Here is a 23,992-nt window from a genome sequence, read left to right on the forward strand (position 1 = left end):
TACTGAGAACCTCTGTGAGAAAAGGACCTCACTCGAGGTGTCTGGAGCTTTCGCCTGGTCGCAACCTAGCGGGGGGGCAGTGTAAAAGTCGAGCCAGAGTTAAATGAAATCAACTTATGTCATAATAATAAGAAATAAGTATTTGAGTTTAGGTCCCTGTGAGGTAATGATTTTTTTAAAAATAGCTGCGAAGCATCAGGCAGTTATGTAGACGCGACCGGGCGTTGGGAAGCTGCTCGTGGGACGCTCTGGGGGTCTTGTCGCGGGGGCTTCCAGGACTTTAAGGTCTTGGGAGGTGAGGACACTGGTCTAGGGGAGTCTCGACGGCTGGGTGCCTATGTCAGGGCGACTATCCTGAGCCTCGAGGGATGTCGATCGGGTGGCGGAACAGATGGAGGGCTTTCCGGAGCCGCAGAATGAGCCCCCTTCGGCGTCCCAGCGGCTCCGGCGCCTCGGGCCAGGGCCAGGGGAGGCCGGCCTCGGACCTGGAAGCTGCCTGGCAGTCCCCGCCCACTCCGCTGGAAGCTGCCCGGCAGCTTTCCGAAGAGTAAGGGAGCCGGGAGGCGGGACGGGGAAGGAAAGGTCCGCTGGAGAGCGCAGGCGGTGAGGGCGAAGATTGGGGTAACCTTGAGATCGGCCCGGTGCCCGGGAGGCGGGGGAAGGCTTAACTCCCTGCTTCCCGAACACGGGAGGAGCACTGCCCCACTGATAACCCGGGGGTTTGCCTGCGGCTCAGCCGACCGGCTTCTCTGATGGTGTCTTGCACAGGCTGACGTGGAAACCTAATTTGATTCTGCTACACTCGGGATCGGCGAGCGGGAAGCATGGGGATCCGGGAGAGACCACCGCAGAATTAGCACCCGCGTACGGAAAGCAGCTCAGGTAAGAAAGCAGTTGTAAACTCGCGGTAAGACGTTCCCATCTGTGGATAAAGAGATTGTTCTAGCGGCGTTAAGGGTGAGGGTGGAGTAGGGCGCAGGGACTGGCCTCACTTGTGTGTTTTTGTAAGTAAACGGCCCGTAACTTTTATCGTCTTGTCAAAGGGGTTGCCTCCCACTGTGTAAGTCTGTCGACAGGAAACAGCTTTGCCTGACTTCACGTGGCATCTGGTGGGTTGGTTACTTGGATGATGCACGCAGTGGCCAAGGTTATACTTCCTTATTTTGTAAGCGGTTTCGGAAGCTCCCGCTTTGACCCAGGGGTTAGAAGATACTCATACTTACAGCACTTGATACTTGTGTGTTTGTGTGCAGAGAAAGTTTTCACTGAGCGAGTATCACATCCAGGCTCAGTGCGAGGTTTTGAGAACACAGCTGTGCGCAGACTACACATGTCCTTGCCCCCTGGAACTTACTGATATGTTAAATGTTGTTAGCGCTTCGATTCTCATGCTTAGACAATGGGAGTTATAATTATTTTCTCCTTGCACCTGTGGTTCTTCCATAGATTTCACTTTAGAAACCACTGCTATAATCAGCCACCTTCATATCCTGGCCTGAGTTTTTTATTCTTCACCATTATTTGCTTGAATGATGTGTTTAAGGGTTTTTGACAATTTTTTCTTTTTACACTCATGTGATACCCAGTGGACTGGCTACACCCTTCAGTAGCAAACCTTTAATTCTGACTGTTATTTGAACATCTTTTCCTTCCACTAACCATTAATTCATTCGATGGAAGTCGGTCTTCCTTACCTCCTAGTCAGGGATGTGGATTTGATTGTCTTCTGCAAGGATTGCTTCCTAGAAGACTTCCTAATGTAAATTAAGTGGAACTGGGGATGCTTTTCTAAAAAGCAACCTGTGTCTTCTGTTTTCTATCTTCATAAGAAAAAGAATAGATTGAAACAAACTTTAAAAAATTATCTTTAACCTAGATAAATGATCTTTAACCAAATGAATTTAAAAGGTATGAAATAAATGAAATGTTGGCATTTACAAATTATGTGCTCCTCATAATCTCATATGTACCTTTTTCAGGTAGAGGAGAGTGAGATTCCACCAGAATGGACGTGTGTCCTTACTGTAAGAAGCCCTTTAAACGATTAAAATCCCATTTGCCACACTGTAAGATGATAAAACTAACTATACCTGCCGATCAAAATGTTTGTCAGTCTGAGCAGGCTACACTCCCACATGCTAAGAAAAGGAAAAGTCCAATCAAAGACTTAACTAAAACTAAAGAGAGAGAGTTGGGGACAAAGAGTGAGAAAAGAAATAGTAAGTCGATGAGGGACAAACCAGAATGGACTGCTGAGCCCCTTCCACTACCAGCTATTGGTCTGGAAAGAGCAGGTGATTCAAAGGCAAGTGATGATGACACCAAAAATCAAACTCCACTCTCCCTCACAATGGCAAAAAATCCTGAACCAAAGATTACTTTCAAGGAAGAAGCTAAGGCTCAGTGTTATGCATTAAAGAACGCTACTCCTAAAAGGGAACTGGCAAAAGACTTGCCTCAATCAGGGGAGAGTAGAAGTTATCCGTCACAAACGAAAGCATCTTTACCTTTTGGCCCACTGGAACCTTCTTTGTCAAATCAAGATAGAAAATATTCCTCAGCCTTACCTAATGATGCACAAGCCACTCCTGCTGCCTTAAACTTGGACACAATTGATCCCTCAAAACAGAAGCTTCTAGTAAAATTACTAGATATGCCGACTGGTGATTATCATAGTTCTCCCATGAAGCTCAATTATGGAGATGAAAGAGAAAGAACGTCGTATTCAAGTGACGCGAGAGATCCCAAGGCCAAGGACCACCTCTCAGAAATGTATGTTGATGTTAGAGACTCTGAGAAGGAGAAAAAGAACACGGAATCACAAATTTTAGGTTTTCAAGTCAGCCCCTTAGGTAAAGTCCAAGTCCAGGACAACCCGGGAAAAGGACTTGACCTTGGAGTAGAGGCATGTGGGAGCAAAGGACACACCAAGGAAACTGTATCTGTGACGGAAATGCAGGCGCGCCCTTCCAGGAACCACAGCTCTGAGGACTTCAGTATGGATGCACCAGCCACAGAGAAGAAATCTCGAGGCGAAGGTCCCGGTTTAGATTTGTTCATGCCAAGGCAGACGATTTGCAATGAATTTCTTTCTATATCACAGCCACATAATCAAAGTCTTGCGTCTCTGGCTATAAAATTTCTGCAAGAAGAGAAAGCAGCAGCCTGCGATCCTAATCGAGTCCTTGATGGGAAGGCATTGATGGAAAGGGAGGGGCAAGCCTTTCTGGAGCCCAGATCTGGCTGTGGGCCCCAAGCCTTACACCCTGAGTGCCTGCCGTCTTTACCTTCAACCCAGCATTGTACTTCCAAAACCCTCGTCACCGGGCAGGTGGAAATTGCCGACCGGAAGACCCTTCATGGCTCCTTGGGGCTGGAGTGGTTTCCAGAGCTCTATCCCGGCTACCTTGGACTAGGCGTGTTGCCAGGGAAGCCTCAGTATTGGAATTCAATGTCCCAGAAGCCTCAGCTCATCAGTCCCCAGGGGGAAAGACTGTCACAAGGTAAATATGCTCATTTTCCAGGGCCTTCCCGCTCATACACACTACTGTGTGCCTTTTGAAGTAATAAGATTCACAATACTAATATTTCCCCCCAGTTAGCTTATTTTAACCTGGGCATTTAAGTGCACTGGACTTAGGGTTGCTTTGAATATATTCTTTGAATATACATATACTTCTTGCTCCAAGGGTAACAGTGGTTTATCCCTCTCCCTTCCCCTCCACCAGTAGTTGAAAGCCAGGCTGGCTGGTGATGTGGATAGTTGAATTTCTACACGGGGGAGGGACATGGCCAGTAGAAGAAATTGGGTGGGTATTCAAGCCGAACAGACTCAAGCATAAAGACTTTAGAGTCCACCTAAGAAGCAGCAGCACTGTTCAGATTTCAGTCACAAAATAGGTTCCAGGTTTATGGTTAGATGCAACATCTGAGAATCTAGAATAGCAAAGAAGGTACAAGCAGACACTATCTTTGGATTTGGGGGCAGGATGGGATTAAAACTAACTGTTCAGGGAGGCACGCCAGTCTAGGCAGATACCGGGGAAGTGTGGAGGGTTGGGAGAAGAGTACCAGGAATAGAGGGTGTTGCAAAAAAGGTGTGGAAGTCCACGCACTAGAAAAAGTAGTCCACAGAGAATATAGGACCCAAGAAAGTCTCATTTTCCTCATCAGGAGGCTTTGGGGTTTTTTGCCCTTTTTTAGGTTTTCTACAGGCAGAGTTAACTGTAGCGTCCACTCTTTTTGGTATATTCTATAAATGACCACATATTCACTAAACACCAATTTATCTGGTCTCAAAAGCATTTTCTTTTGTATTTTAAATTATCCCTTTCTAAAGATTTTAAAATGGAAGAACATTAGGTAAGGAGTGTTAGCTAAAGCTCCATTTTCTTCAACTGCCTCAGCAGTGACTGGTTTTTCTACAAGCAGTCTAACATCTAGGCTCTCTTCACCAAGTTGTAGTCTCAAGCCCCTTCCTAGCATGTAGGACTTGTTTCCTTCTGTTCTACCTTTGATAGCACTAAGGAGTTTCCTTGAAACATCCCCTTTTCACTTAAGAAGAGAAAGGGGCCCAAACTGGTTTGGCTCAGTGGATAGCGAGTCGGCCTGCGGACTGAAAGGTCCCAGGTTCGATTCCGGTCAAGGGCATGTACCTGGGTTGTGGGCACATCCCCAGTAGGAGATATGCAGGAGGCAGCTGATCGATGTTTCTCTCTCATCGATGTTTCTAACTCTCTATCTCTCCCTTCCTCTCTGTAAAAAATCAATAAAATATATTTAAAAAAAAAAAAAGAAGAGAAAGGGAAGAACCAGTGTTTGTCCAGTGGTGACCATTTCAGTCATTGTGCTAGGTTAGGTACAGTGCATTATTATCTCACCTAATAACCTCATAAGAACTCTGAAGTGATGTCACTGACCCGCCCTCTTCAGTAGGTGAAGGATCTGAGCCCCCGACATCTTCATATGGTAAATGGCAGTCAATTCAGACCCAGGTCCATCTCACTTGTACATCCATGGTCTTTAAACTGCCTCAGGCTACTCTTTGGGGCACTTAGTGGTTGATGTCATGGCTGATATAAGTTATTAGATGACACACTCACTTGAATGGGTCCCAAGAGTACAGTAATACGGTAAGAGATACAGTAACACGTCATCAAATCACTAGGCTTGTGAGATTAACTATGGGGGAGAAATATAATCCTTCAACAATGAGTTCCTCCACAATGTGGTTAGAACTGTTTTGTTCTCTTACTGGTGCCACTCTATAAGTGATTAGTTTGATTTCTATCAGACAATGTGTGGCTATCCCAGGGCCTCTAGTTCTGTTATAAATTGAGAAACTAGAATTTAATTTCACAACTAATGTTCAGAGTTTAATGCTGCCACTGAAAGAGACCCTAGGATCTCAGTCAGGTCAGGACCTGATTCCTCAGTTGGCCAACGACTTCAGCAAGGCCATCCAAATCTACAAGAAGTAAAAGGCAGTGTGGCTCCTCAGCTTTGTTATTTTACCAGACACTGGCTACCTCCAGTGACTGCAAGTTAAAATTGAATTTTCATGGAATCTTTGCAGCAGTGTGAACTATATTCCCTTGCTCAGGCAAGACCTTTGGTAGACCATTTGGCCTTGATCTCAGGAAGCCAACTCATTTCTTTGCTACAGGCGGGGCCAGTGAGCTAACAATTACTGAGTTTACTCTATGTCAGCTATAATGCCTGCATGTCTACCAGTCCTGGGAGACTGGTCTTAACCCCTTTTATAGACAAGGAAACTGAGTTCCAGAGAGGAAATAACTTGCCCAGCATCAAGTTTCGGTTGATGGTCTTTGCCAAGCTTTTCCAGGCAGTGTTTCTTCTGTTGGACATTGGGCTTTGAAATGGTGTCAGATCAGCTTTCCTACATAGGGAAACCTGTACCAGCAGTTAGTCCTTCCACACAGGATACCTGTGAGTGAACCTAGGTAAAATGATTCCACCAGGGCCTTGAGAGGCATAAAAAACTACCTTGTCATTTTGATGGCACAGGTGGAACCTAAAGCTCTCAGACCTGATGGAAATGGGTATATTTTGGTGGCCGAGGCTAGGAGGTCCCAGTGCAGACTGGTAGTTCTGAGGATGCCATAGAGTTTTAGTAAGTCAGGAGTAAGAATTTGGCTTATGAATTCAACAACAGGAGCCATCTTTTGAGGTTCAGGAAGGGTTTTCATGGATTTACTACAAAAATTAGTTTTCCTGGCCTTGAAGAAAATAGAATTTGTAAGTTCAGGATTTCAGTCTCAAAGAGATTTAGCAAGTGTAAGTGCCGGAGCGTCCTCAGCAAAAGGAACTGGTTCCCATTGTCCAAAGGAAAGCTTTCAGAGTCCCCGTGGCCTTGGGTACACTTGGCCAAGCCTTTGCAGAATTCAAGGTACTTCAGGATCCCTAGGCATCATCCCCAGAGACTGGGTCTGCAGTCAAGGTCTAGAAATCATATTTCCAGACATTTCCTAAGTGGTGAAGAGCAGCCAAGTTAGAGAACTGCTGACGTAGGAGATGGCATGAGAACAGGTGCCTCCGGCCCAGCAGGGAATTGTCTCGAACCGATGATGGGGGAGGGGAGGGTAGTTTGAAAAAAAACATAGTTCATATAACTACCAAAAGCAAAGCTTGGCTGAGGGGGGCACCAGAGGTAAAGTGAGGAAACCTGATAGGATCATGGGTTTTTTAAAGGCAAGTAACAGCTAAATAGAGGCTCTTCTCTAATCTTCAAACAGCATTTCCATCAATAGGGTATCCGTGCGAGATGTCTGAAATGGGGCACATGTGGGGAAGGACTCAGAACCTGAGCAAGAATATGAAAAGATGCTTTTTACCTGTACCTGTTTACAGCCAGGATTAGGTCCCCTGTTAGCCAGAGGAGTCCATGAAAAGGGGTGTTTTAGGTAAAGGAGCATGTGAATAATCAACAGCCAGAGACTTAAGGGGCAAGTCAAATCCTAGGTCTGGGATTCCAGAGGGATGATGGGAAATGTTAGAGGTCTAGAGGGTGGCTGAGGGTTTTCCATGGTTGTATTAGAGAGTGGGGCCAGTGTCACTAAGAGGTTCACCATAGTCATTGGGTTTAAATGTAAGGACATGGACACCAGCAGGTGAAAGAGTGTCTAGGAGAGGAGATGGCAAAGGCAAGGCAGTGGATCTTCGTAGCCCCAGGCCCAAAGGGATGGAAATCAGACCCAGAGTAGCTGGGCAGCAAGAAGACATAGACGAAAACTGTCAAAGGACTGTGGGTTCTGAACTGACCTCTCCTGGGCTCGGTATCCCAGCTCAGGGCCTGAGCTGATGTCCTGCACGTAAGTCTGGCAGCCTGCGAGGAAGTCAGTAGGCTCAGCTGAATGGAGAAAGAACAAAGTAGAGGAGCCACCCTTACCTACTCAGGAAGTTGTACAATTACAATTTCATGAAGTTGCTTCACCTCACCTTTTCAAATTTTTTCCAAGATGAACGGGTTATGCCCTGCTTCGTTTTTTTTTTGTTTTTTTAAAGACCCTAGTCTTCACCTTACAAGAGAGTTATCTTCTGTGTCATTTCTTGGACACTATAGCTCTGTTCTTTTCATGGTTACTTAATATTAATTGACTAGTGGCCCGTGCACGAATTTGTGCACATTGAAAGGAAATTAATTGGAAGAAATATTTTAATATCGCTATTCACCCTTTCTCTATAATAGAAGTATCAACCAAATTCATGATTGACAATGACAGATGGAAACACACGTGTGCGATTGGCACCAGCAAGAGCTTTATATGTATCGTGCATGTGCAAGTCAACTTAGCCTTTTATATATAGAATAAACTTGCTTAATTAGTCCTGCTTTCTGATGTAGCTAAACTTTTTCCAGCCCAGTGAAGCACCCCAACTTCTCTTTCAGGTTAATTGTCAGCAACACAGCAGTAAATATCAACACAAAGCAGATTATTATTGTAGATCACGCAGGGAGAACAAAGGGTAAAATATTTAACTGCAGCCGTGTTTGACTATATTCTGCACAGTGAGAAAACCTGAAGTCGTTTTCAAGGTCCATTTCTTCTTTTCATTCGGGTCAAGTTTCTAAACTTTCTAAATCTCCATTTTCCTAATGAAAAGAAAATAGGATTCCACTGAGTCGCCTATCTACCTACTCCAGGACTTCTGTGAGGATCAAATGAGATGAGACTCGGGAAAATGCTTCACAGATACTTGGTTACAGTGTAGAGTGTTTCCACCTACCTATAAAGCAAGTCCTGTTCCTGGGCTGAAGAAACTGCAAGGAGGCTAGTTGCTAGGGAGAGGAAGCCGGGCGTTACTATGTGATGTCATTACCCGGATGGTTGAACACTTAGCATATTAGCCTTTTACATATTTGGATGACCATTTAGGTAGTTTTACATCCACATCAACTTTTACCACGCCTGCTAAATTGGTCATAAATATATGCTTAAATTGTCCTTTATCCTGATGAACCAAACCAAGACCAGAGAACCAACGATAGAAGAGATTTCCTGTCTGTCATTAAACAGAGAAAAACAGGAACAGGAAAAATGTAAATGCATAGCATAAACCCTCCTTGCGGGTTCTCCTTTAGTTAGCCGTGTTTTGAACATAAATAAGAAACGTTTGCTGTCAGCAGTAGCGATGGGCTGCTGGAACAGAACTGTTGACTGCAGATACAGTGACAAGTAGCTGTCGTTAATCTGAGTGTAGACAGTCATGCTTTTTGCTCAGATGTTTTGGCAGAAGATAGAAAATAAGAGCAATTTGTTTCATTCAGCACATAACATAGGTCATCTGGGCAGAAGATGCATCAGGTCGAAGGGAGCCTTTTCCTGACTGAGCGGCTGCCTTGACTTGGAGCACTTAGCGTGGCTGCAGCCCCATGCACCTCTTTAGGACATGCTTTTCTGGAGGCCTAGCCCAGAAACCTCGGGTACTGAGTGTTGGGGAAGAGGGTGAATTCAGATGAACTATCACTGTGACTTCTGTTTGGGACCGCAGTTCCTTTGTTGGAAAGAAGTTCGACTGCTCTGTGGAGTTGGGAACCCCCGGCCAGGCTTACCACCTCCAACGTCTCTCTAATGCGGCTCTTGGGAGCTGTTCACAAAGGTGAGGCGCAGTCATCACTTGTTGGGTTCTGTTGCTGGTTCCAAGCTTTGGGAGAATTTTTCTACTTCAGCCGTGACTGTTACGTAATGCACGGCTAAAGAAAAGAGAAATGTGCTGTCTTCCTGCTCCTCTGTTTGCTTTCATTCTGGAGTCTGACATCATCAAAAGCACCAAAGTTAATAAAGTAGTAGCTGCCATTTATTGAACAGCTTTCGGTTTTTAATGCCTACCCCGCCTCTCTGCCACCTACACCATGTCTCCCTTGCCCACATTGACTGTCCCAAAACCAGGAGGACTCTAAACCTATGTTAACCAACCAGAGGTATTAGTCTCCTCCTCAGTAAGGATTTTAACCAAAATCCCAGAAGCAAGAGTAACAATTTTTTAAAACTGAGGTCTTCTAGACTTTAGCCTTTTCACCTGTTTACATACATAAGGAGTGCTATGTAAATTCTTTGAGTCATGGTTCCATCGCCCCAGCTAATGGAGAGCTCGCAGGTAAGCCTCAGGCACAGGTCCCGGCACCCCTGTTTCTTTCTTACAGGCTGGATCAAGTGCAGCACCACGGTGAAGAGTGGAGTTGGTGGCGTCACGATGCTCTTCACTGGATACTTCATTCTTTGTTGTAGCTGGAGTTTCAAGCAGCTGAGTAAGCCTTTCGATATTTTTAGCCTCAGTTACAGGTCACATCCCGTTACAGGGACCTCCCAGGGATCCTCCGACTGCTTTTTATAGCATTACAGCTTGGCACTGAGTGCCCTGCTGGATGAGCTAGTGCCTGAGGCGCTGGGGTTCTTTCTAGTGAAAGGTTTGGGTTACAGTGGCCTTTGTGACTAGATTTACATAATTGCTTTTGTGCTCGGTTAAGGTTGTTATGGAGATCTGTTTGCCCCTGGAAGATGGGGTTCTTCTCAGGGGTGCCTTTTTATTTCCTACCTAAGAACTTTTTTTTAGGATTGAAACCAGCTTTCTGCCCCCAAAGAGAGGAGAAACAGGATACAGCTGTCAGTCTGCCAGCTTGTAGCTGTCACAGGCACTTCCCGCTGGGTCGGCACTTCCACTTGTGCCAAATGCTTGGTTCATTTCTCTTTCAGTTCAAGATGACTTTTGCTCATTTTTTAATGTATTATTTTATAAAAACATGTTTTTAGTTAAAAGTTTAAAAAAACATGGAAAGATATTAAAAGAGCCCAGTATTTTTCCCATAATTTAAAAAAAAAGAGGCCCAAGACTTTCAGATGAAAACTTTTGGTGTAAAAGTACAAAGTAACCATTAACATGAATAGCCAATAGAATTCCCAAACATCTCAGTTTAACAGCATGATCTGTAGAGAGGAGAGATAAAGAGTCAATTCAAGTGGCCTCCCAGATCCTTACATTTATCTGTTTATCCAAAGAGCTTGGCTGGCGGAAGCAACGTTGACCCGAGCTCCACGAGAGTGCACTGGAGAGGACTCTGGAGACGACTGCAGGCACGGTTCACAAGTTCAAGTTGTGTCGGGGCATAAGAGGGAGGGAAAGAATAAATTATTGAATGGAAAACGGTCATTTAGGAGTATTTTTTTACATGTGGACAGATCTGGTTCTGTCTGGATATTTCTTTGGCTTGCTCTCAAAAGTCACTGGAAGTTACCGGGAAAAATCAGTATGTTTGTTCATAAAGGCTGATGTTATTCAAGGAGACATGATGATGACAAAGTTTATCGTTAAATTTTTAGTGATTTCCCAATCTTCTGTGAAGACTAATATCTCCATTTTAAGTCTCTCTGCCTAAAATTCTCTACACTTTGACATATTACTGCTATTCATCTACACTAGATACTGAGCTACATATATACTGATATAGAATAACTAGTGGCCCAATGCACGAATTCGTGCACATTGAAAGGAAATTAATTGAAAGAAATATTTTAATATCGCTATTCACCCTTTCTCTATAATAGAAGTGTCGACCAAATTCACGATCAATGACAGATGGAAATACACGTGCAATTGGCGCCAGCGAGAGCTTTATATGTATTGCTCATGCGTGAGTCAACTTAGCCTTTTATATATATAAAATAAACTTGCTTTAATTAGTCCTGCTTTCTGATATCTACCTACTCCAGGACTTCTGTGAGGATCAAATGAGATGAGGCATGGGAAAACGCTTCACAGACATTTGGTTCAAGTGTGAAATGTTTCCACCTGCCTATAAAGCAAGTTGTGTTTCTGGGCTGACGAAACTGCAAGGAGGCTAGTCATCACTAGGGAGAGGAAGCTGGGCGTTGCTATGTGACATCATTACCCGGACAGTTGGACACTTAGCATATTAGCCTTTTATATATACAGTAGGTCCTCGGGTTACGTCGGAGATTCGTTCCTACGGCGCAACATAACCCAATTTTCACCGAAAGTCGGAACCCACCTACATAAGCACCTACATCACTCACATGGAGCACATACACAGCAGTAATGAAGTGAAATAGTAAAAATTAAAAGAAATCAGATAATGATTCCTGACTTGTACTTGTGGTACATAAATAATAAAAAACAAAGCACATATGTACATACGTTGAAATGACAGAACTTTTTTTTTTATAAATAAGTGGGAGATGGCGATGTAACCACGAAACGACGTACATCGAGTTTGGTAACCCGAGGACTGCCTGTATAGATAGCTGCATTGGCAGAAAATCTGCATACATTGGCCCTTCCCCTCGGGAATGGTTTGGCCCTCAGATCTGGGCAGGTTTGAGAAACAAAAGCAGATAGGGTGGGTGCAGAGTTGCTGGCGGGCCTGTGAAAGGTTCTTGACGTATTTGTAAAGCTGCTGCAAAGAGTGCACTGAGAAGAACGTTGACTCACCTCTTGTACATCTTAAGTGACTACAGCAGTGAGCAAATAGTTTCAGTTTATCCTCTCGTCCCGGAAACATGAATCCTGCCCTGTCCCTGTTCAAGAACATTCCTTTCACTCTGTTAGGGTTGTTTGGGGCTGATGGGTTTTCCGTGACTCTTCCCCCATCAAAATATTCAGTTTTCTAATTTTATGACTTCTGTTTTGGCCCCTAGAGAGTAACTTGGATACTTACAGATAGAAAAATGTGTCTATAAATATCCAAAACATAACTTTCTTCAGCCCCTTTTCTAGCACGGGGGGTGATTATATATCACATATGGATATGCTTGTACCTAAAAAGTATGTGTGTGTGTGTATAAATATATATATCTTCTATATTTATATGAAAGGCTAATATGCAGTGTCCCCTTGGGAGTTCCACTGGGAGACTGGGAGTTTGATTGCTTGCTATAATGTATGCTGACCACCAGGGGGCGGCACAAAACATGGCAGGCAACCAGCATTGGCCGGGCGCTGCGGGAGCGAGGGAAGAAGGAAGCGGGGAACCTGATCGCTGGCCAGGCCTAGGGACCCTAACCGTGCATGCACGAATTTTGTGCACCGGGCCTCTAGTATGTGTGTGTGTGTGTGTGTGTGTGTGTGTGTGTGTGTGTGTGTATGTGTATGACCCCTGGTCTGCCATTTCTTCCTGAATTATAGATTTTCCTACTTGCTCTCCATACCTGCTTCCACCCTATGCTCCTCTTCTGATTATTTGCCTCTTCCAGACCCTCGCCTGTGTCCTTGGGCAAGTTACCTCCTTCTTGGAGCCTCCTTGGTCTAAACCAGTGGTTCTCAACCTGTGGGTCACGACCCCTTTGGCGGTCGAACGACCCTTTCATAGGGGTCGCCTAAGACCATCCTGCATATCAGATATTTACATGACGATTCATAACAGTAGCAACATTACAGTTATGAAGTAGCAACGAAAATAATTTTATGGTTAGGTCACAACATGAGGAACTGTATTTAAAGTGCCAGAAGGTTGAGATCCACTGGTCTAGACTGAAAAGTCCTACTTTACAGAGATTAGAAGTCTGGCACCTGTTAATTCCAGCAAGGTTGGACAGTGGGAGTGAAAACAACAGCTCCTCTAAAGCCTCTGCTGGTGTATTCTGTTCGGATTCTGAGCTTGAACCAAGCAAGAGAGACCCCACCATAACCCACACAAAAGTGCAGCTGCCATTGGGCGCTCGCCCTGTCAGAGCCAAGTGCTGTGCAGGCTCCTTTCCTCCACTCCCGTGAGGCAGGTGCTGTGGTGCTCATTTTCCGAATGAGACTTGGGAGGGTAAGGTGCCTACATAACTGTGCTACTTGTCACAGAGCAGCCCTGGAGGAGCTGGCCATTGGACCTCCCAGACCCGATTCCCAGGGCTAGCATTCCCTCAGGCTGCCTCACCCTTTCGCTCCGGCTCTGACAGGCAGGGAGCTGTCTCCACCTGCCACGGGCAGGCCGAGTCCTGCCACACGCCCTACACTGTACTCCCTCTGTCCCATCATAATAGTAGCAAGTGAGTATTTAAACGGGAATGACTGGCGAATGCAGCTGTAAGTCGTAGTGCAAAATTGCGAAGCCTTCAATCAAAATCAATGTTTCATGACATCTGTCATTTGTTTTGACGCATCTTTCAATTTTTAGGTTAATCTAATTACGAATTATAACTATTCTAATTTCATCTGCTGATCGAAATCAATTGTTTTATTTCAGTTGAATATCAACCCATTATAAAAGATGAAAAAAAAAGTTTTCAAGCAAAGATCGAGTTGCGACTGTCCAGTTCTTGATGCATCAAAAGAAAAAGGAAAAGTTGCAGAAAGGGGCAATTACGTTAGCTGCAAAACAATTTAAGTGCAACAGAATGACCATACCAAGAATTTGGAAACGTGCTTCTGAAAATAATTGTCAAGGAGAATCTTATGCTAATGCTGATTCTTTGAAAAAACAAAACTGGACGTAAATGCAAAGATTATGGAGAAAAACTTGAAAAACTTAGACATATTCCTCTTAGCAGAAGAGGCACCATATTAGCCTTTGATAATATTTCTCCCGAAAATACTGGATAATACGTTTCTGTCACTTCAACAAGTTATGCTGGAAGCAATGAAGAACGATGGCTCCAATAATTTCCAGCTCACGCATACAGGGAGAGCAAAGCCTCGCAGCCAGCGGATCCTACCTACAAGTTTAAAATGCAGTAACGAAATTATTGAAAAATCCAGAAGCTGCCAAAACCGGTTTGGCTCAGTGGATAGAGCGTCGGCCTGCGGACTGAAAGGTCCCAGGTTCGATTCCGGTCAAGGGCATGTGCCTGGGTTGCGGGCATATCCCCAGTGGGAGATGTGCAGGAGGCAGCTGATCGATGTTTCTCTCTCATCGATGTTTCTAACTCTCTATCTCTCTCCCTTCCTCTCTGTAAAAAATCAATAAAATATATTTTAAAAAAAAAATCCAGAAGCTATCTGAACACTCAAATAAAAATTAGGAGTACTATTTTTAATTTATTGTTTAATTTAATCTAGTTTTTTGATAATAAATGTTGCGTTCTATATTTATTTTCTTTTGCTACTATTATTATGGGACAAATTACATCCATCAACTGCTACTATTATTATGGGACAGAGGGAATAGCTCTTTCCTCCATTTCCCCAAAAGGCACAGCTTAGCGCCCCCATTCCTCCCAGCAGATTCAGTGCCTTGGTGTCGGCATCTACAGCCTTAAACTTTAGTTCCATGTCACGTCCTGCCTCCCTGTACAAGGGTAAGCCTTGTTCATATATCTACCTCTCGGCACTTCCCCGCACAGGCAGGCATGAAGATAGCCTTAGACGTGAGCCACGCGGGGATGCAGCTGCGTGCTAAGGAGCCCCGCTTGTGTGAATTGCCAGTTGGTAGCAGCCGTGGAAGCCCGTGCACAGGACCTGCCCGCGCAGCCCCGACTGGCTCCCGGGTACTTGAGCTTCCGCTCTTGCACACCTGTTTCCTGCCACAGTCACTGCCTCCGGTCCTGTGGCACCTTCCGTAGCCCATCCACTGGCAGGATGGGCGGAAGTAAACCGACCTGAGCAGGCCCCTCAGTGCCGCACCCTGTTCAGGCCACGGCGGGCTCTCGGAACGCTGGGAACAGAAGCCCACAGAATGGGCACGGGGTCCTCACTGGCAGGCCCCATGCTCCCCAGACAGCCCAGGGGCTGCGTTCGGAGAGCTCTCACCTGTTCAGTCTGTGCAGCTGATGGCAGAGTGGCCCATTTTTTCACACTGAAAGAGAAAAGGTTAGTGGCGTTGGTTTTTGTCAATTCAGACTCCAAAAGAAAAACCCTAGGCTGTCCAGGGAACCAGAGGAGAAAGCTGGCTCCGCGGACCTGGTGGCTTCTGCTCGTCAGTGAAGCCCCACTTCAGGCCCAAACAGGCCTGGAGATTCAGGCCAGGAAGTCGGATGTGGGAGGAGGGCGAGGGTCTGCCCTTACCTCTCACCCTGACGGGACTGACTGGCAGAACAGAGAGGTCAGAGTTCAGGACAGTTAGAGGCATCGCATGAAGGTGTGAGGAAGCATGATGTCCTGATAAACCAGAGGACAGCGAAAGAGAAACCCAGGTGCTGCCTGCCCACTCTGCCCCCCAAATCCTACGGACACTGTACACAAATAACTCCAGAGGACTCGTAGGCAGCGAAATAAGACATGGAAACTTACTAGCCTTTTTTTTTTTTAATGTATTGATTTTTATAGAGAGGAAGGGAGAGGAATCCAGAGTTAGAAACATCGATGAGAGAGAAACTGATCAGCTGCCTTCTGCACATCCCTACTGGGGATTGAGCCTGCAACCAAGGTACATACCCTTGGCCGGAATCGAACCCGGGACCCTTCGATCCACGGGCTGACATCCTGTCAACTGAGACAAACTAGTCTGGGCCTTACTAGCCTTTTAAAGAAATATGTCTGGCAACAAGAACAAGATTAGGTGGTTGCCACGTCCCTGTCATACCTTTGGGGTACCATTGTCCCCCTCCCTTCCCTCCCACTCCCAAGCCCTGGTGCGGCTTTCTTATCTGGCAGGAGAGGAGTCACACATGATGCAGCTAATCACCCGCCCTCAGCCCTGGACAGAAAACAACCCCCCCCCCTTCCTGCTGAAGGGCCCTGCTCCTGCGCCCTGGCCCCCAGGCAGTAGGAGAGCAGCTGCTCCTGAGGTGCCATGGAAGAGGGAGAAGCAGGCACCCCATTAGGAAAGGGGGCTTTCAAGGTGGCCGGATAGAAGCAGGAGGTGCTGAGCCCACGGCCAGGTGAGCTGCAGATACAGGGGACGCAGGAGAGTACGGTACAAAGAGCTCCTGCAGACATTCCTCTGTGCAGACGCAGCCCCTTCTCACCAAGGGTGCGGCCCCGTCCAGGCGTTCAGGCATAAGCCAGGCTTTGAAATGCCTTTATTTACCATTCTCACTGCTGAAAACACAACATTTGACCAAAGTTAGAAATGGGCTTATGAATTCCCCACCTTCTAGGGGAGATGCCACTCAGAACCAGCAGAGGGCGCCCTCGTCCCGCCCACTGCCATCCCAGCCTGGCCAGCTAGTGAACAGGAGCTCAGCAGCAATCATTCCTCGGTCCAGGCTGCCCAAAAACCAGGAAGGGGAGGGGGAGCAGACTTGGCCTGCGGGCCATGGTTTACTGACCCTCCTGGAGGCCGTCAACCGCACCTGGCGTCCATAGGAAGTGCTGTTCCCACAGGGACCCCACGCCACCAGGGCCTGAAGCACAGTGACTGGCCCCTGCTCTTTAACACCACGCCCGCTGTGTGAGGAGCAAAGGGGAAGGGGGAGGGGAGGCCTCAGGGCTGAGAGCTGACCAGTCCCACCTGAAGCAGAGGTCACAGAGCTGGAGGGGCCTGGGAGGAACCGCCACACGTATGTACCACCCATGCAAAGGTGTGTGCCTTCCCCAGGACGGGGACGGCGGATGGCGTGAGCGAGGGCAGTGGGGACAGGCAGTGCTGGGGACTCAAGGTCCCCGGGCACAGTGAGTAGCCGGCGTGAGACACAGCCCTTGCTGCCCGCACTCACCTCGGGGCGTTGGGTTGAATAAAGGGACCATCTTGGGGCTGAGGAAGCAGAGAGAGGCGTTACACCCGGGCCGCTCACCATCGCCTGCTCTAACGTGAGGCACCGTCCGTGTGAGGACCCAGGAAGGAGCCCAGACCCTCCCGGGGACGGAGGGAGGGCTGCAGAGAGTTCAGGCCCTCCCAGCATCATTCCTACCCTTGTTTCTAGAACAGTCTGTGAAGAGCCACATGCCCGTCCCCGGCATGCACATACATGAACAGCCCGGGGCAGGGTTCAGTGTGGCCGAGGGAGGGGTGGGTGTCCAGGGAGCAATGCAGGGAAAACACTGGGCAGATGCTGCCGGGCACTGCATTCCCCACCTGGGTCAGGAGCTACGGAAGGATCCAGGTCGGAAGCCAGAGGGCGGGCCCAGCACCGGGGATCACACTCACTGTGCGTACTGGCACTCGGGTCCCAGCGGGCAGAAGCCAACGAAGTAGTTCGTGCACATGACCCTCTTGACATGGCGGGATTTACACAGGGGACCTGCCAGGCAGAGACACGGCCGGAAGCATCTGTGTTAGCAAAGGAGGAACACAGGCCAGGGATGGTCACCGCAGTCCACGCCACAGGTGTACAACTGCCTGCCCTGTCCGTACCGCCCTGAGCACCTGCTCCTAGCCCCGTGACAGATGGGAAGGGGACCCCGGAAGGTGTAGGGTCGGAAGTGTCCCCAACACGCTGTCTTGAAGGATGCAGATGGTCATTTGCCGTCTCGTATTCCTTTAGCCATGGGAGGCACAGCTGAGGCAAGGCTCACCCCACATCTCACTAACCCTCCATCGGTGGCCCTTCTCTGCAAACCTCCCCCCCACAAAAGCCCAGAACTCAGCAACATACCTGAAGACACAGGATGCTCAGCAGGGACCCTGCTGTGGTCCCTGTCCCCTCAGTGGCTGACTGTAATGGGGCAGGTGGAATGTGCTTAAGTGACAGGATACCCCCAGGTGGGTGAACTGAGTGCCCTACAGGCCCGACCCTATGCCAAGGGCTACCCGTGGGGTCCCCCATGGGAGTGGCCCGGCAACCCTAGGATGGAGCCGTCTCCTGTTTCCACAAGTGAGGAAGCAAGCAGTTCAAGGCTGTGCAGCCGACACACCCCGAAGCCATTGGGATTGCACCCACGCCTGCTCCAAGAAGCCCGCCAGCCCACACCAGCCCACGCGTCACAGTGTGACGGTTCTCCTGGGAGCGAGCTGAGAACCGTGGAAAGGACGTCTGCTGGGATTCCAACCCAGGGTGGACCTCACCCCAACATGCCACCTCCCTGCCGGACGACCGCCCACCTGGCCCCCCACATCCCCTTTGCTCCCTCTGTCGGGGCCTCACCGTCTTTGCAGAAACCCTGGTCGTACGAAGGACAGGCCTGGGCCTCGGAAGCTGTCTTCATGTGAAGAAAGTAGCATTCCTTGTTGCTGCACTCACCTGAAAACCCCAGCGTTCTCTAAACAAGCGGGTTCATGGTCACGGTTACCTCTGCCCCCGCCCCCACGCACACACACACCTGGCTCCCCGGACTGGGACACACTACTCAAGAGTCACCGGGGAGGACCCTCTTAGATGTCTCTTAGTGACCCAGGGACTCTGAAGGCACCACAGGGGGTGGGGGGAGGGAACAGGGGGCAGGGGATTCCCATCTCATCCTCCTTAAAGGCCTACAACTCTGTGCCTTTCGGCGCTGAAAGGTGCTCCGAGGTGCCAATGCCATTGGTTTACAAACTGCTCAGAGACCTGTTTCGTACCCTGGGCTTCTGCAGAGCAAGGGCCCACCTGCAGGAGAACCCACTGGCCCCTAAGAGGCCGGAGCCTCTGTTCTTGCCCAGCCCTCTCCTTTCACAAACGAAGACGCCAGTGACCAGACAGGGCAGGTGGGATGTCCATTTTCACAGGCTCCTCACATCGTAAGGGGGTTCGCTGTCTCATCGCCAGCGTGCATCTGACGCTGGGCCTTCTAAGGCATCCAAGGGACATCTTCCCCCGCCCCCAACCCCCTGCAGGGGCTGGGGAACACCGGATAGATGGGGACAGCGGGAAGTCACCCTATGCCCTGCCTGGGGTTGCCTTTCTGCCCTGGATGCACGACGCTGCATTCCTCTCATGGCCAGCAGGTGGCGCCCGCACCTCACCCTCCAGAGACACCCGGGTACCTTTTTGAAGGGCACAGCCAGGAACAGGGTCAAAAGACCACGGATTTCCTCACCCCTCCCCACTCCTACACGCCCCAACAATCTCTTTAAAAACAAAACGACTTACTTCCTACAAGAATGATAATTACTTCGGCATGCGATTAGAAAGAGACATTCATTCATTTACTCCAAGAGCAAAAACACACATTATGTCGTAGCATTGCAATCATGGGTTTACACGCACAGAAGGGGACCTGGTCCTGTTCCTGCATCCATGTCCAGCACAGTATCCCCAAAAGAAAACCAGGGTTACTGAAGTAGTCAGTAGTGGTACTTCAAAAGGAAAGAGGTTTACGCGATGACTGAGGGGAGCCAGGCCCCAGATCAACTTTGTCCTGAAGGGACATGTGCGGGCAGCCCTCGTCACCTGCCACAGCTCTCAGCTCCGAGGACCAGGCAGGAAATGGATTGGGCCTGGGAGGAGCTCTTGCAGGACCTCCCCACCTGCCCCCAATGCTGGCTCAGTTTCAAAGCCACAGCCACCGCCACCGCCACCGTCAGAGGCACCCCCGGAGGCTGTCCCAGCTCTCCCTCCTCCAGGTCACTCTTCAGAACACACTTCCAACACCACTGGACTAGACCATCCTTAAGGCTCCTGTTCTGGAAAGCACGGAGCTGTAGAATTCTAGGGAGAAGGAAATATCCACAGAGTCCACGCCTACATGAGGCAGGAAGCGGTGTGGGTCCTGCCCCCGCAGCCCTTGGATGACAACAGGAGGACTTGAGGCCCAGACCTGACCACACAAGATCATTTCGGGGGCTCCCCTTCTGAGCCTCAGGGTTGTTTCTTTCCAGTGACCTTTTATTGCCAACGAGTGATGTAGCTTTCCATTTATGGACGAATATACGGTTTTCTTCTAAAGTGCGAGTTTAAAATAGCGAAGCAGTTGGAAAATTATACGCTGGTGCAGGTCAAGGGACAAGTGCTTGGTGGGAGTGGCGAGCACGGGAACGGGGCCCCCACGTGCCTGCTGCTGGGGAACCACTGGCCTGGTCCCCCCCTCCCAAACCCCGGACCGAGAGATGGCCCATTCAAGGCCGTTTCCGGACAGTGAGTCTGGGTGTGACTTGGCCAGGGCTGCGGAGGGAAAGTGCTCGGCCTTTGATCCAGCCACGCCCTCTCCTTCCCTTGGGTGGGAGTGTGTGCCCCAGCCTGGCAGGGGCAGATAACCCAGGACCAGAGTTCAGTTCCACTTTCTCGAGGGCGTCGGTCGGAGAGGCAGGCGCCTGAGGCTCAGGCAGGCCTGACCTGCCCCCCCTGAGACACGTGAGGCCTCCTTTGGGGTCCCTCCCAAGCATCCCATCCCGCAGCCGCTGCCGCCATCGCCGGGGAACGGGCGGGAGCCAGGGGGCCTCACCGAACTTGGAGAAGAAGTAGCACTCAGGCATCCTGGAGAGGTCGTACTGGTGCAGGAACCGGCACTGGTCGCCCTTCTTGCACAGCCCGCGGAGCCAGTGCTTGCACACCACCGTCTTCTCCCCGTGGTCGTGCCGGAACGGGCACAGCCTCCCTGGGGACCAGAGCGCCCAGCTGGGAGCCCCCGCCACCCCCAGCCGTGGCCCTCTCACCCCTGGGCTCAGACCCAGCTGCCCCCTCTAATCCCCTCCCCTGGACCCTGGCAGTGGCTAGAACTGGGGGCCAGAGGCAACAGGGGGGGACCTGCTATGGTCTGAAGAGATGGCTGTGCCCACGGCCACACCTTTGCCCGGACTTTCCTCTCTGCCTGGTGTGGTGCCCGTCAAACCCCAGGAAGCCCCCGGCTGTCGGGACACCCCCTCTCCTCCAGGCTCACAGTGGGGCTCCCACCAGAGAGCAGAGGCATGGTCCCCAGGCCTGCCCCCCGCCCCCCACAGCACAGTCCCTGTCACATAGTCCGTGCTCATTAAGGGCCTATTGGGTTCATGTGTTAAAAAAAAAAAAAAAATTATGCCTCCTGAGGCCTAGCGTGACCACGAGTGAGGATGACGTCAGAGCCAGCTCCGTGAGGAAGCGGGAATGTGAGATTTAGCTCTATCGCCGTCATCAGCCGCTGTTCCATCAGCAGGAGGGACACCCCAGGCCCCACATTTCTAAGGGGCCTGGTCTCCTGCATCTGGAACAGCTGGGCGGCCCCACATGGGTTCAGAGGACAAGCGTGGTAAGGCCCATGCAGGAGGCAACCAACCGATGTGTCTCTCATATCTGTCTGTCTCTCTCTCTCTCTCTCTCTCTCTCTCTCTCCCCCCCTCCCCCTTTCTCTCTCCCTTCCACTCTCAAAGAAAAAAAAAAGTCGCCCTAACCGGTGTGGCTCAGTGGATAGAGCGTCGGCCTGCGGACTGAAAGGTCCCAGGTTCGATTCCGGTCAGGGGCATGTGCCTTGGTTGCAGGCACATCCCCAGTGGGAGGTGTGCAGGAGGCGGCTGATCGATGTTTCTCTCCCATCGATGTTTCTAACTCACTATCTCTCTCCCTTCCTCTCTGTAAAAAATCAATAAAATATTTTTTTAAAAAGTCAATGGTAAAAATAACATTGGGTGAGGATTAAAAACAAAAATATTCTACCCCATCCCGACTTCCCCTCCGCAGGTGCGAATTCAACACCCTCTTGAGGCTACGCTGAGCCCAGAGTGGCCTGGATGCAGCCCGCCTGCCGACCCACCTTTCTCACACAGCCCCTTCGCGTAGAAGTTGCACACAGCTGAGCTCGACTCTAGAAGGGGGAGGAAACAGAGGCGGCAGCTTCCCCGAGGGCCCTTCCTCCGTCAGCAACCTCCCCAAAAGCCCCCCCCCAGTCCTGCCTTTGGATGCGGGCCCCTAGAACCAGCCTCGGAACCTCAACACCTGAGCCCCCGAGTCTGCAACGGAGGGGCCTGAGGCCAGCCGGGGAGCCGGGGAGCCAGCCCTATTTTCCAGGGAACCCCACGCAGGATGTAGGAGGGGAGGCCCCAGCCCCTGGGAAGAGAGGGGCCACGCTGGGAATCCCAGGCTGTGGGCCCAGTTCAGCCCCCTGGGGAGCAGCAGAGCAGGAGCTGCCCAGCAGATGCTGAGCAGAGAGGCCTGCGGAGCAGGGAGGAGGAGGAGGGGGAGGGGGAGGGACGGCTGGCACCCTCCTCACTCACTGTCCATGCCCTGGAAAGGCAGGGGTTCAATGCCCTTTTGCATCTCTACATCCTTCTCCAAGGTGAAGGTGAACCGCTCCAGCCCCGCAATGACCTCTTCCATCTTCCATCCCCTGCTGGGGCTGCTAGCAACTGCCCGAGTCCCTGCAGGTGGACCCTATAAAGCTCTGGAGCCCTTAAAGGGCCAGGGTCTGATCAGGGGCCAGGTGGCTGCCAGGCTACAGACTGGCCCAGCTGTCTCCCCCTCCCGCCGCCCTGCAGCCCTGCAGGTGCAGCCGCCCCAGGGCCCCTCACCCCACACTGTGTGAGCTGGGGGAGGGATCGCAGAGCCCCACGCGCTCATCTCTGCTTGTTCCCAAACCCACACGCAGCATATGCACCGACCCTCCCAAACCTGAGCTCATACTTCCAACATGAAGACGCGGCCCAGGTTGGCCAGAGGAGCTGCGCGAACCAACCACAGCCAGGCTGTTCGGCTTGGCAGGCGCTGGGGAGCCAGAGGGTGTGGGGGCGGGGCGGGGCGGGGGCGCAGAGCGACGGGGCCCCCCTGCCTCCCCCTCCCTCCCCTCGGGCCCCAGCCAACCCCTCCCTCCGGGACTCCTGACACCCCCTTTCTGCCCTGAGTGACAGGCCCCGGTGAGCTCTTCCTGGGAGAGCGGGAAGCGACGCTGAAACTCGGAGGAATCGGAAAAAGTTGGATGAATGGCGCTTTGTTTGCCTCGCTGCCTCGCGCACGACCGCACGCTGGGCGGGGGGTGGGGCCCATCCAGGCTCCATTGGCCTCCCCGCCAGCACTCGGCGGGGCCACCCCGGCGCCTCCCCGCCCCTGAGAAAGTGCTTTGTACCCGAAATCTCTATGCAAATGTTGTTTTATTATTATTAACCACCCCCCTCCCCTGCCCCCTGGCCTGGGGACATCTGAACTTGCTTTCAAAGGAGCTTTGTGGGGCTCTAACTGGGACAGGCCTCCCCCGCCCCTCCCCCGGCCCAGGCCCCCTCATTGGCTTCCCTCTAACTGGAGCTGGTGTTTGAGTCACAGGGGAGCCCGTGCCCACAGAACCCAATGCCCTCCTTCGAGCCCCTGCAGGCCCGCAGCTGGGCCAACAAGAAGGAGCCTGCTGGCTCCTGGCTCCCGGGCCTGCGCTCCTGGTTTGTTGTTCTTGGGAACTCTGATCCGAAAGGAAAATAGCTGGAGAGGTACACCCGAGGCCAGGGAGCCGGGAGGGCAGGGAGGGGAGCCAGAGTTTCCGGAAGCGTGGGCCTCCCTCCAGCCACATTCCCAGGACGGCCCAGGGCAGAGCTGGGGGCCGCGGGCGGGGGTCCCTGGAGAGATGCCCTATTTGTGGGCCCTGATTAGTCCAGGAAGACGCTCATCGGTCAACACGGGCTCCTCTAAGGCCCGCGCGCCCACCTGGCAGGCAGGCAGGGGAGGAAACGGAGACCCAGCAAAGCCAAGGGCACCTGGTTGGGGGGTGGCAATAATGGAATTCAAATCACATCTCTTTTTAAAAATATATATTCTTATTGATTTCAGAGAGGAAGGGAGAGGGGGGGGAGAGAAATAGAAACATGAATGATGAGAGAGCATCACTGGTGGGCTGCCTCCTGCAC

The 23,992-nt window shown here is 50.4% G+C and overlaps 2 protein-coding genes across 9 annotated transcripts; one reads left to right on the forward strand and one right to left on the reverse strand.

Moving 5' to 3' along the window:
* The first annotated feature begins 52 nt into the window (after positions 1-52).
* On the forward strand, positions 53-10,849 carry C16H17orf80 (chromosome 16 C17orf80 homolog). 7 transcript variants are annotated; one of them, XM_059671061.1, is made up of 7 exons: positions 190-295; positions 769-882; positions 1,254-1,367; positions 1,980-3,503; positions 9,013-9,120; positions 9,665-9,769; positions 10,518-10,849. In XM_059671061.1, exons 4-7 carry the CDS (start codon positions 2,006-2,008, stop codon positions 10,541-10,543), a joined length of 1,737 nt encoding a protein of 578 aa, XP_059527044.1. In that variant the 5' UTR covers positions 190-295; positions 769-882; positions 1,254-1,367; positions 1,980-2,005; the 3' UTR covers positions 10,544-10,849. The 7 variants fall into 7 exon arrangements, with proteins under 7 accessions (XP_059527040.1, XP_059527044.1, XP_059527039.1 ...); XM_059671057.1 differs by lacking the exons at positions 190-295; positions 1,254-1,367 and adding an exon at positions 53-163; XM_059671056.1 differs by lacking the exon at positions 1,254-1,367.
* CPSF4L (cleavage and polyadenylation specific factor 4 like) lies at positions 10,335-22,483 on the reverse strand. 2 transcript variants are annotated; one of them, XM_059671066.1, is made up of 7 exons: positions 22,382-22,483; positions 21,922-21,972; positions 20,641-20,793; positions 18,426-18,521; positions 17,489-17,582; positions 15,211-15,256; positions 10,335-10,586 (listed from the first exon to the last, which is right to left on the reverse strand). In XM_059671066.1, the coding sequence occupies exons 1-7, from the start codon at positions 22,422-22,424 to the stop codon at positions 10,500-10,502; spliced, it is 570 nt and encodes a 189-aa protein (XP_059527049.1). In that variant the 5' UTR covers positions 22,425-22,483; the 3' UTR covers positions 10,335-10,499. The 2 variants fall into 2 exon arrangements, with proteins under 2 accessions (XP_059527049.1, XP_059527050.1); XM_059671067.1 differs by lacking the exons at positions 10,335-10,586; positions 15,211-15,256 and adding an exon at positions 16,177-16,440.
* Between the last annotated feature and the right edge of the window lie 1,509 nt (positions 22,484-23,992).

This window comes from Myotis daubentonii, chromosome 16, assembly GCF_963259705.1.
Source record: "Myotis daubentonii chromosome 16, mMyoDau2.1, whole genome shotgun sequence".
NCBI classification, from domain to species: Eukaryota; Metazoa; Chordata; class Mammalia; order Chiroptera; family Vespertilionidae; genus Myotis; species Myotis daubentonii.

Bases quoted from the DNA above. Each gene is read 5' to 3' on its own strand.
- CPSF4L (XM_059671066.1), bottom strand. From the start codon at position 22,424: ATGCAAAAGGGCATTGAACCCCTGCCTTTCCAGGGCATGGACA. The intron at 21,973-22,381 runs GTGAGTGAGGAG...TCCCCCTTCTAG, and splicing joins GCCTTTCCAGGGCATGGACA to AGTCGAGCTCAGCTGTGTGC. The intron at 15,257-17,488 runs GTGAGTGTGATC...TTTCTCTTTCAG, and splicing joins CCCGAGTGCCAGTACGCACA to TGTGAAAAAATGGGCCACTC.
- C16H17orf80 (XM_059671057.1), top strand. From the start codon at position 2,006: ATGGACGTGTGTCCTTACTGTAAGAAGCCCTTTAAACGATTAAAATCC. The intron at 3,504-9,012 runs GTAAATATGCTC...TTGGGACCGCAG, and splicing joins GGGGGAAAGACTGTCACAAG to TTCCTTTGTTGGAAAGAAGT. The intron at 9,770-10,517 runs GTAAGCCTTTCG...GTTTATCCAAAG, and splicing joins CTGGAGTTTCAAGCAGCTGA to AGCTTGGCTGGCGGAAGCAA.